This window comes from Erythrolamprus reginae, chromosome Z, assembly GCF_031021105.1.
Source record: "Erythrolamprus reginae isolate rEryReg1 chromosome Z, rEryReg1.hap1, whole genome shotgun sequence".
NCBI lineage: Eukaryota > Metazoa > Chordata > Lepidosauria > Squamata > Dipsadidae > Erythrolamprus > Erythrolamprus reginae.
In genome coordinates, this window is record NC_091963.1 from 145982591 (window position 1) to 145995544 (window position 12954).

General features: G+C 40.0%; 2 protein-coding genes across 2 annotated transcripts in view; one reads left to right on the top strand and one right to left on the bottom strand.

Annotated features, from left to right (window-relative positions):
* Positions 1 to 12954, top strand: part of LOC139154299 (uncharacterized) — a 1065525-nt gene that overhangs the window by 877774 nt on the left and 174797 nt on the right. The window lies entirely within an intron of this gene.
* On the bottom strand, positions 1684 to 10988 carry LOC139154460 (vomeronasal type-2 receptor 26-like). The gene is made up of 5 exons (XM_070729094.1): positions 10716 to 10988; positions 7252 to 8091; positions 6095 to 6322; positions 4539 to 4665; positions 1684 to 2588 (listed from the first exon to the last, which is right to left on the bottom strand). Exons 1-5 carry the CDS (start codon positions 10749 to 10751, stop codon positions 1684 to 1686), a joined length of 2136 nt encoding a protein of 711 aa, XP_070585195.1. The 5' UTR covers positions 10752 to 10988.

The window sequence follows — 12954 nt, forward strand, 5'->3', positions numbered from 1 at the left end:
TAGGAGGAGGAGGTTAGGTATTTTGGTGAGGGGGGAAGCATGCCAGAGGTTGCTCTACTTGTGTTTGATTAGGAAGTTAGGGAGTCAATCAGGAGTTGGGCATCCTATAAATCTAATAAAACCTAAAATCTAAGTTATCATTGCATATTGTCAGTCTACATGGACATGTTTATAGCCTGCTCAAGGTCAACAGCTTTATCAGACCAGATGTGGAAGCCCAAACAGTCGGTGCACCCACCTGACATCTTGGGGCATAGAGATTGGATGACTTGCCCAGGGGGGTTAAGAGGGAGGGTTTGGGGATTCTTTCTATATGCATTTTATGTGCCTTTTGCCCCAGAGCTTGCTTTCCTTTTGTTGCTGTCCCATCTTGCCTAGTAAAAGAACTCATCTCTATCAAATGGAGTTGGGGGTTTTCTTTCCTTGATTTTGAATGGAAGCATACCTAACGACCACAAGAGTTGTGCAATGACCATAACTTTGACCATGTGTCATCAGTCCTTTCATTAAAAACCCTCATTATTTCAAATGGTTGCTGAATGAATAGTCATAAATTGAGAATTATCAGGATATTATAACATAGACAGAGAAATGTGTGTAGAACATTTCCTTTAAGAATTTGCTTGTAACTGAAGTTAAGAAGATTGAAAGCTCTTTGTGGATCACATTTACCCCCTCCCTTCCTTTTCTCTGCTTCAGGATGATAAAAGCCAAAGTATATTACTTAGATAGTACATATTTTTTTTCATTTATCAAACGCATTGTGAGAAATGGAACTTTATTCATGTAAAAATATAAGAAATGTAATAAGAGCAATGGTGTAGCCATTTTTATTATGTATGTATGTATGTATGTATGTATGTATGTTTGTATGTATGTATGTATGTATGTATAACCAATTTTTTTTTGCTTGTCAGCTTTACTTCTGTTCTCATAAACAGGATATGTTTATGCTTAGAGATGAAATGTTTATACTACTATAGTGTGGGAAAGGGATATGCTAACCATTAGATAGAGAAAGTGTGCAGATGTCAGAATGATGTAAAGTTATAGGGAATTAAGTACCATGAGTTGCTTTGAGAAGGGCAGCATAGAAATCTAATTAATAAATAAATTTTGTAAAAGTCTAATAAATGTTTTTATTGTTCTTTTGAACTCCTGTTGATTTCCTTGGTGACTATTCTCACCCATTTCTTTTGAAGAAGATTGAATTACCCATGGAAATACTCGGAACTAAAAGAATTTTTTTTATTAAAAGCTCATAATACAGTGAAAAAGTTTATTTTCCATTTTTGTTCATAAGGAGGAGTTGTGGTGATGAAGTGATTGGAATTCGGTGTTGCAAGCTAATTCTTCTCATAGCCAGCAATTCGATCCTGACTGGCTCAAGGTTGTCTCAGCCTTCATTCCTGCTGAGTTTGGTAATATGAGGATCCAGATTGTGTGAGCAAAATACTGAATCTGTAAACTGCTTTGAGAGGGCTGAAAAACACTATAAAGTGGTATAGAAGCCTCAATGCTATTGCTACTTCTATTGCTATAAGAATTTGACAAACTCTGTTATAATGTTATACATATAAAATGTTGATAAAATTGTCAGAGCTAATAAGCCTTGCTTTATTCTGAGAAAAGGATTACCAATTCCTTTTCACAGTAGAAATATATGCAACTACTATTTGATAGTCAGAAATGTTTAATTTTTACAAGTTGACCCTTGCTGTTGAGTTCAGGCCTCAGCAAAATAATGTAGCATTTGGGGAAAAAGATACATCCCAATAATCCAGCACTAGAAGCTAAGATGGAGAAGATCTCCACAGCTACCATATACTTTCCTTTGGTGCTCAAATAGGTGGGAACAAAAGACAACCAAACACTGCAAAACACCAACATGCTGAAAGTGATGAACTTGGCTTCATTAAATGTGTCAGGTAGGTTCCTAGCCAGGAAAGCCACCATGAAGCTGATGAGAGACAGAAATCCCATATAGCCCAAGACAAGATAAAACATCATAACGGACCCTTCATTACATTCTGCTATGATCTCTTCAGTCACTGATTGCATGTTAACTTCTGGAAAGGGGGGAGAAGTGATTATCCATGCCAAACAAATGCCTGCTTGAATGAAGGAGCCAGGAAAAACTATTAAGAAGGACAGTCTTTTCCCCAACCATTTTCTCATGCTGGACCCTGGTTTGGTGGCCATGAATGCTGCAATGACTGTAATAGTTTTGGCCAATACAGAAGAAATGGCCACAGAGAAGATGATGCCAAACACAGATTGTCGTAAGATGCAAATCAGTTTAAGAGGTTTGCCAACAAAGAGGAAAGAGCAGAGGAAGCAAAGCAGAAGAGAGATAAGGAGGGTGTAGGTGAGGTCCTTGTTGTTAGCTCTAACCATAGGGGTGTCTTTATAAGATATGAATATCACAAGTATGAGCGTTGTAATGATTGAGAGTAAAGCAGCAGCAACAACCAAACTGATCCCTAAAGGTTCTTCAAAAGTTAGAAAAGTTACAATTTTGGCAATACACCGAACCTTGTCCTTACTTGGATATTGATCTTCTGGACATTCAGAACAGGCAATCATGTCTGCAAATAAGACAAATGCTATGAAACTTGGAATCAAATAATAATGATTGATGCAGCACCAATTGAAATATTAGATTACATCAGTAGTTTTCCAACATAACCGCGCAAAGTCTACCCTACAAACCTCAGAACGTTGGTTTTGAAATTCTCAGATTTGTATCCTTCCAACTCCCAATAAAGTAGTAAACTTTGAAAAGGACTGGATTTGATCATTTGATGAGAATAAAAGTAAGCTAATGAGGTAGGAATATTATGCATCATAAGCTGGATACCTGTATTTCACTACAAAACTATGTGATTGGGCTTGATGAATTGACAATTAACTTTTGAAAATTAATATGTAGTTATGATCAGGCTTGGTGACACTTAAATCTTGAAAATTTATGTAGAATGTGTAACTTCTTAGCATCACAGCATGTTAATACAAGGCAACTGACAGTTGTAACTAAGTTATTTTCAGTTGGGGATGGGGAATAGAATATTCAAGTCTTCGGAAAGGGGTGGCATACAAATCTAATAATTTATTATTATTATTATTATTATTATTATTATTATTATTATTATTATTATTATTATTATTATCATCATCATAATCATCATCATCATCATCATCAGATAGATTAGTGGTAATCACATTTTTTAGCACCAAAATCTTTCTTCAGTCTTTCATTCTCCAGGTCTTAGGCATGGATGGTATTATGAAAAGTAATTCAAAATGGCAAATGGTAGGCACAAATGTTTGATTGAAGCGCTGTCATTTAAAAAAAAAAACCCTACTATTTAAACCTACTACTTAAATCCTGCATATTTTCAAATAGTGTCATAACTATTACGTGCATGCAAAACATGGCATTGGACTTTAATCGGTCTGCCTGTCTATCTATCTTTGGGCTACTTTAACAACCCAAGTTGGTCATGGAACTAGAAAACAGGATTAAGATCACAATTCCAGGAACCCTCTTCACTTCCTCAGCTCCAACAGGTTTGAACCATTTCTAAATAATCATGGAGGAATTCTCCCCAGGAATCTTCTCTGGACTTGCATAAAGGTTGTGGTGAGATGCTGCCAGTTCAGACCAGTTTGGACGAACCAGTAGTTCCAATAATCAGTTGGCCCAGCCCACCCGCCCCTATGCTATCTTGTCTTTTATTTCCTCTTTCTGGTTCAATCGATTTGTGTGGCACAGCTAATTTCCATGCCTCCACTGTTCTACTTACCTCTGCTCCTCTAAGCCTACCTTAAAAGGTAAGCAGCTGAGCTTAAAATTGCTGTATTTTGAACACTGCCCATAAGCTCATTACGTGCACAATCACATGAAGCGTGCAAAGTGTGTGATAACTGAACCGGTTATTAAACCAGCTGCTGCCCACCAATGCATAAAGGCCTATGTACAATCTGGAATAAATCTCATTGATTGCATCTGACAATTGTGACATCATTTCCTCTGCATACTCCCACAAAATTTTATTCATTCCCTCCTCACTGTGTGATATAAAACAGAATTAAGATTTTGGTGAAGCCATTTGCTGATGCAGTAAGTATGGGGCAGATTATAATAATTCTATATGGATCAGCTTCGACCTTTGTTGAGTACCAGCAACATTCTAGATCTTTCTTCCCCAGTTTCAATACTTCAGAATCACATCCTCTGTAAACTAGACTGAATGCTGAAAACCTAGAGAAGAGAGAGTTGCATGGGCCGCTATCTAATGGCCTTTTTTGTTCATTTTAGGAATTAGCTGAAAGCTTTTCACTGTGGTATTACTGGACTTGATGATTCCAGGTGGACTGAAATCTTCTAGTATGAGAATTGATATTGGAATAAATGAAGCAAGCAAATCAGTTCCAGTTGTAAATAAGAGCAATTTACCATCTGGTGAACTTTGCAGGGGGCAAATATAATATGTCATAGAGGAGAGGAGAGGACAATAAAATAGAGAAAATTTTACCTGACATGTTTGACATCTTCCCATCAGAACATGGATCACAATCATAGCAGCAAAATTTCTCCCCTTCTTTCTTTTTCTTCTGATAGCCAGCAGGACAGGGGTCATTACACACTGAACGGGGCAAGATCTGTTGAGAAACCAAGAAAGAATTAAAGACTAAGGAATTGAGTAATACTGGTATCTTCTAATTTACATGTACACACATAAAGTAGCAGAAATCAAAATCATGAAATACAACACAGGACCTAGAAATCTCTCTGACACTTGCTAAATAATGCAGTTGGTTTCCTCTAAGTTTTTCCCTCTGTTCACCAGTCTGATTTTTTTTTTAAAAAACCCTACTGTTAGATTTAATATTTAGCTTTACACAAGTAGAACATAAATAAAAATAGCATCCTTCATTGTGCTTCTATCTTCCTACTCAATTAAATTTTACAATTCTAATTCTTTATCAAGTTGATGGAATTTATAATGTCTAGCCATCATTCATTCATTCATTCATTTATTTATTGGATTTGTATGCCGCCCCTCTCTGCAGACTCGGGGCGGCTAACAACAGTAACAAAACAGTATAATCCAATACTAAAAACAGATAAAACCCATTATATCAAAACCAATCACACATACATGTATAAAATTTTAAAGGCCTAGGGGGAAAGTGTATCTCAATTTCCCCAGGCCTGTGTGCAGAGGTGGGTTTTAAGCAGCATACAAAAGGCAAGGAGGGAGGGGGCAATTCTAATCTCTGGGGGGAGTTGGTTCCAGAGGGCCGGAGCCGCCACAGAGAAGGCTTTTCCCCTGGGTCTCGCCAAATGACATTGTTTGGTTGATGGGACCCGGAGAAGACCCACTCTGTGGGACCTAACTGGTCGCTGGGATTCGTGCAGCAGAAGGCGGTCCCTGAGGTAATCTGGTCCGGTGCCATGAAGGGCTTTATAGGTCATAACCAACACTTTGAATTGTGACCGGAAACTGATCGGCAACCAATGCAGACTGCGGAGTGTTGGTGTGACATGGGCATATTTGGGAAAGCCCATGATTGCTCTCGTGGCTGCATTCTGCACGATCTGAAGTTTCCGAACACTTTTCAAAGGTAGCCCCATGTAGAGAGCGTTACAGTAGTTGAGCCTCGAGGTGAGTCAGTTACTCATTTTTTTACACTTTTGTTCATACAACTAAGTAAGAAGCACAACAAAATGCCCATCTTCCCAAGCCTCCAAGCCAGGGGTGGGTTGCTCCTGGTTTGGACCAGTTTTTAGAACTGGTAGCTGCAGCGGGAGGCTCTGCCCACCTACCTGAGATGCTTCTGTGCATGCACAGAAGCATCGCACAGTGGCAAACTAATTAGAACCCACTACTGCCCCAAGCACTCCCAAATCCCCCTGTAAATTTCCAAGCTCCCTTGTAAATTATTTGCCAATTATAATTCTCCTAGATTAGGAGACAACTCCCATTTATTGAGTACAGAATACTTTAACTGATATAAAAATATGGGACAGATTCTTTAACACTGCTGATTCTCCATCCAAAATTATAAAATCCTTCAAAATCCATACCTGCTCAAAATCTTTGTGCCACACAATTAAATATTCACAAATCACAAATTCATCTTCAACAAGTGCTTTGGGGTCCATCTTTCCAATTTTCACTTTACGGTAGGAGTTGTTTGGAAACATGACCACATTTGCAATATCAAATCCAGAAAGCACTTCTCCATGGTGGCTGATGGATACAGACTCTCCAAGTGAATTATTGAATGAAAGGCCTTGAAGGAACCAGTGAAGCTAAATTTAAAGGACAGGAAAAAACGGATAATATCAAGAAATTTATATTTCTGAAAATTATCTCTATAAAAATAAAAACAGCATGATTTTTCTATCAATCAGTTTTAGTCAGGGCTTGCAAAAGGTACAACTATGGGTTTCCACAAGAGAAAAATATGGGTACATTTTACCATATTGATATCACAATGGCTTGTACCCATTGTTGAAGTCTAATTTTTCCCCCTATTAGTTCTGTAGGTGTGGCTTGGTGGAGTCATGTGACTTGGGGAATCAGAAGACAGAAATTCACTTTAACAATGTCCCGCTGGAACAGGGGGTTGGACTAGATGACCTCTAGATCCCTTCCAGCCCTGGATGGCTGTGCTATTTCAAGGTATCCTGTGAAGATGCATCTAGTGCCAGGTTTGTGGTCCTTCCTTCCTCTCCTTTTTCCCTCCCTCCCTTCTTTCTTTCTTTCTCAGCTCCCCTCCCTGTTTTTGGCCTAGCAGGCCTTGGAGAAGTCTCATTGGAGCAAAAATTGACCCTCACCCTACCATTTCTGTCCTAACAGGCTTCAGGGAAGCCTCCCTGCACTTACCTGGAAGCAAAAATGGACTGTGCTGGAACTCCTGGAAGGGGTGTGGTGGGCAGGGATAGGGCTAGACAGAGGTGATATTTGCCAGTTTGGGGTACTATTATAATTTTCACCACCAGTTCTCTGTGTGCTTGGAAGTGGGCCCACATTCATTCTATTCTATTCTATTCTATTCTATTCTATTCTATTCTATTCTATTCTGGTCTGGTCTGGTCTGGTCTGGTCTGGTCTGGTCTGGTCTGGTCTGGTCTGGTCTGGTCTGGTCTGGTCTACTCTACTCTACTCTACTCTTGTCTTGTCTTGTCTTGTCTTGTCTAGTCTAGTCCTGAAAATGAATTAATTCACAAGTTATTACCTTCCAGGTCCCTTGATCTTGAAGCTCATTCCTTACACTTTCAGCTACTCTTGTATATTTAGACATATGTACATTCATATCATAAACAGCATGTGCTACAGCATGGACTGCATTGTAGATACTGTAACTGTGACCAGTCATTTCAAATAAATGCCGAGGAAGGTTATTTAGCTCTTCCTTCCCAGTACATATTTCATTACTTTCCACTGGTTTATTATTTCCTGAAAAGAAGCAATCAAAGCCATGTTCCCAGAATTCTTTCAACAAACTGTCTCGTTGGATCTGGAATGGTTTGATGTCCCCAAGGAATTCTTCAAAACCCGGTAGTTCATTGGAATGAATAGCAAAGGAAATTGCTCCATCAAATATTTGCAAATCTGATGGTCTATGGAGACCCGTTAATGTTAAATCCATTTGAGCTGTTAGAATCCACATTTTCCCCAAGAGTTTAAAAGAAAATGTATATTTAAGGAACATAAAGAGAAGCATTGCTGTGGTGCTTTCCCCATAAAAGAGGAATGTGTTGATTCTGATGTCCAGCCAATAAATATTTATCCTATCCACAATTGCATTTTGAAACACAGAAAAAAATGCTTGTTTGGGCATTCTCTCCACAAAGGCTGAGCAGATCCTATTTTCAGACAGAAGTGGCTCCAGGGCTTGGAGGAAATTGTCTCCACTGTCATCATCCAGAATTAAGAGGCCAATCCACGTCCATCCAAAATGGTTCAGCAAATGGATAAGCCCTGCAATCTGAAGGTTTTCATCCGGAGCCATCCGGTAAAAGGAAGCAGACATCTTTGTTCCAGGCTTCTCCGGAGCAAAAGAGCCATAAGCAAGCTAAAATAAGATGTTTAATTAGTTCTTAGGGTAGGAATGCCTCAACCAAGCTGAGAAATATATTTTCCTAAAGAACATGCAGATATGTGCATTTTTTTCCAAACTCTTTCCTTGCATGGGATTCCATTTTCAATTCTAAATAAATCTTTGCACCATAGCCTGCTTTCTTTCTTTTTTCTTTCTTTCTTTCTTTCTTTCTTTCTTTCTTTCTTTCTTTCTTAGACACATATTTTGCCTTTTGTTGAGGCACTCTGTTCTATTTCAGACCTACATAGATTGAAAACAAAGGAGGAATCCATGTGCTGATATCTCAAACCGATCTTTTTTATATAGAAAGCAAGTTTATAGAAGCCAAAGTAATGCATGTGAGCTCATCTTGGCAGCTTCTCAGTGAGAGGAGTTAAGAGATAACAGTCTAGTGGCTAGGCTGCTGCCGAAGATCAAAACTAATTGCATATTCCTTTATGAGATAAAGAGTCTCCAGTTTCACTGACTTACAGTTATTGCTTTCCAGCCTCTCCGCAGACAGGGCACTTTTACTCCATGTATTTTTAACTGAAAAATAACAGTTGTCCCACTTAGCATGGCTGGAACCCCCAAACATCAACTAACTCCATTACCAAATGTTGAAACTCCACCCCAAATTTCCCACCAGCCACCCATAAATGGAGAATGGTCAACAATTCCCTAAAGTTAACAAACTACAGATTACTTCCTTTTCTCATACATTCTTGTCTTTTTCTTAGTCTTCTAAAGTGGGCATCTAACAAAGGTGCATAGTCTTCCTCCTCCTCCTCCAAGTCAGACCCTATTATCAATGGCATCTCTGCCACCTCTGGTGGTCCTTCAGGTTCATCTAGGTCTATTTCTGCCTCACTCTCTGCATCAGCTGGTAACACCAGGGCCCAGGATATGTTAATTGGATTTAGATGTGTTTTATATACTGTGTTTTTTATTGATGTGTTGTGAGCTGCCCCGATTTCCATGGAGAAGGGCAGCATATAAGTCCAATAAATAGAGATAGATAGATAGATAGATAGATAGATAGATAGATAGATAGATAGATAGAGTTGCTGATTGTCCTAATGAAACTACATTACATAAATGTTTCTTTTACTGATTGTGTCTTGAGTTAATGGAGTAAGCAGGAGTGGGTTTCATAGCCCACTAACATGGTTAATTGGAGTACGTGATTTACGACATGCCCAGTGAGGAGGAGGAAACAGGGTCATGAGGGTGGGTAACTACATGAGCTCAGTTCTGACTGCATCTGAGTATTGCGGAAATAATTGCTCCTAATACAGTGATCCCCCGTTTATTGCGTCCCCAACCATTGCGAACAGGGTACTTCGCTATTTTTCAACCCGGAAGTCAAAAATACCATCTACGCATGCGTGCCAGGCACGCATGCGTAGATGGCAGCGGCTTCCCTGGGTCTTCCCCCTCTTGCTGGCGTCAGCGAGGAGTTTCCCCACCGCCCACGCAAACTCCTCGCTGCCGCCCGCCCTTCGCCCGCCCACGCCGTTCATTCTCGCCGCTTTTGAGCTGAGTCCGGGAGCGAATTCGCTCCCGGACTCAGCTCAAAAGCGCCGATAGCAAGCGGCAAGGAACGGCTTGTCTCGGCGCTTTCGAGCTGAGTCCGGTCAGCTCGAAAGCGCCGAGACAAGCCGTTCCTTGCCGCTTGCTATCGGCGGTTTTGAGCTGAGTCCGGAAGCGAATTCGCTTCCGGACTCAGCTCAAAACCGCCGATAGCAAGCGGCAAGGAACGGCTTGTCTCGGCGCTTTCGAGCTGAGTCCGGTCAGCTCGAAAGCGCCGAGACAAGCCGTTCCTTGCCGCTTGCTATCGGCGGTTTTGAGCTGAGTCCGGAAGCGAATTCGCTTCCGGATTCAGCTCAAAACCGCCGATAGCAAGCGGCAAGGAACGGCTTGTCTCGGCGCTTTCGAGCTGAGTCCGGTCAGCTCGAAAGCGCCGAGACAAGCCGTTCCTTGCCGCTTGCTATCGGCGGTTTTGAGCTGAGTCCGGAAGCGAATTCGCTCCCGGACTCAGCTCGAAAGCGCCGAGAGCCAGCGCCCCCCGGACCCCCAACCCGGGTTTGGGGGGCTGCTAGGAAGCCCTCCATGCCAGCGGCAAACAGCCGCCCCGCCCCCAATCTTCGGCTCCTCGCTAGCGCTGTGGGAGTAAAAACGCCATCTGCACATGCGCAGATGGTGTTTTTACTTCCGCAGCGCTACTTCGCGAAAACCCGCTCGTTGCGGGGGGTCCTGGAACGGAACCCTCGCAACGAGCGGGGGTCTACTGTAAAGGGTTATATTTCTTTTGAAGTTTCTATTGAAAGCTTGTGACTCATGAATTAATTAGAACATATTTTGGAAACTTCACAAGTCACCTGTTAGCTGCCATAGATCAGGATGTATTTACACCAAAAATCAGGACCACACATTTTCACCTTCTGCAATGAGATGCATCAAATATGGCTCAATTCTATCTCCCAAATTCCATCAGGCCTTTTTATGCATCATTCAAGCACAATCTAATTTCTACTTGATAAATGATCATTTCCAATTCCTTACATTTTTGCTACATGGATGAGTTTTCATACCTGTCCATACACACTGTATCTTACCTGGGGAATTTTATAATGACTTATGATATCTGACATGAAGAATGAAATATCAGCACCGAATCCTCCAATGATGGCTACAACAAGATTCTCCTTAATGTCACATCTGTAATTGACAATCAATTGATCGGACCGGAAGAGCAGTTCCAAAGTGGAACGGTAAGTCAGACGGGCATCAAAATAGTTGTCACAGATGAAAAATCCCAATGTAACATTAGACAAAAGTCTTGGATTTGAGTTGATCTCTTTCACCGCAAATGCCAAACTCAGGGAATGCTGGTATAACTTTAAAATAGCTCTGGCAACATAATTGAAGACAAGTGAAATGAAACTGATTGAGTAAAGGAAAATATATTCAGGGATGCAACACTAAAAGCTTGCAAATTGTAGTAGACTGTGGACACTGTATAAAAATAGTGAGAAATATTTGGTGCATTATGAGACAAATGTCTACAACTGGACTAGCTTGTGGGAAAATATGATGTGCAATTTAACTGCAGAGTTAGAAAGCAGACGAGGTTATTATTTTTATTATGACTAATGCAAGGTCCAATTAAAACCTAAGCTAATACATTGACCTCATACTAACAATGTGAAGGGATATAATGATAGGAGAAGTAGAATTTGTTTAACTTTCTATCTCGCTTTTGTAAGAATTGCTTCCGCTAGTAACTTCCGCTATCTTGTTTTTATTTTTAATATATATAACCCAGTGCATATCTCAATGTCAGTGTTCAGACATTGGGCAAATACCTATGCTCCTAAGTACCGAGCTTCCCTGTTCTTTGCTGCACTGGCACCAGTATGAGCAGGGGTGAAATTCATCAATTTCTGACAGGTTCCAACAGGTTCTGGAGAACTGATAGAAGAAAGTTTGAGTAGTTCAAAGAACTAGCAAATACCACCTCTGGCTGGCCCCAAATTGGGGTCAGAATGGAGATTTTGCAATATTCTTCCCCTGGAATTGAGTGGGAATAGAGCATTTGCAGTATCCTACTTTCCAACAAACAATTTGGTTTCAGGAAAAAAATTGTCCTAGAATCTGCAATTCTTACAATGCAAAAACTTATGGACCACTCAACTAGATCAGGGTAAATCAATAGATGCAATCTACATAGACTTTTTAAAAGTCTGTAATACAGTAGTTTATTATTTATTTACTTACTTACTTACTTACTTACTTACTTACTTACTTACTTACTTACTTACTTACTTACTTACTTACTTATTGGATTTGTATGCCGCCCCTCTCCGCAGATTCGGGGCGGCTAACAACAATGATAAAAACAGCATGTAGCAATCCAATTAATAAAACAACTAAAAACCCTTATAATAAAACCAAACATACACACAAACATACCATGCATAACTTGTAATTATGACAAACGTCTTCTGAACTAAAATCTAAAATCTGAAAACTAAAAACTAAAAACTAAAATCCTACGGCATCTCCAGACCACTACATGATTGGATAACAGTGTTCCTGTCTAGCAGGCAACAAGTTGTCAAAATAGGAAGTGCCATATCTAACCCTGCTCCTGTCAACAGTGGTGTCCCTCAAGGCAGTGTTTTAGATCCAACGCTCTTCATACTATACATAAACAATTTTTGTGACAACATTACAAGCAACTGTGTCCTCTTTGCCGATGATTTTAAACTATTTAATGCCACCGACAATGCTGCTACCCTTCAAAAGGACCTTAACTATGTAGCTGAATGGTCTAACAATTGGCAACTTCAAATCCCAATCAACAAATGCTGTCTTATACATGGGTAAAAAGAATCAGAATACTAACTATATTCTTGATGGAAATGAACTTGTAAACAACACTCACTCTGTCAAAGACCTTGGAGTACTCATATCCAATGACCCAACTGCTAGAGCCCACAGTAACAACATTGCCAAAAAGCATTAAGAATTGTTAATCTTATTTCACGTAGCATCTTCTCTAGAAACATTTTGTATGCTAACCAGAGCATACAAAACATTTGCCAGACCAATTCTAGAATACAGCTCACCTGTATGGAACCCACATTGCATAACAGACATTAATACAATTATGAGAGTTCAGACATATTTCACAAGAAAAGTCCTTCACTCCTCATCTCGCAACAAAATACCTTACTTCACCAGACTTGAAATACTGCGATTAGACAATTTACAACTATATTGCCTCCAATCAGATTTAACTGTAATTCATAAAAGCATATACCAAAATGTCCTTTCTAACCACAACAACAC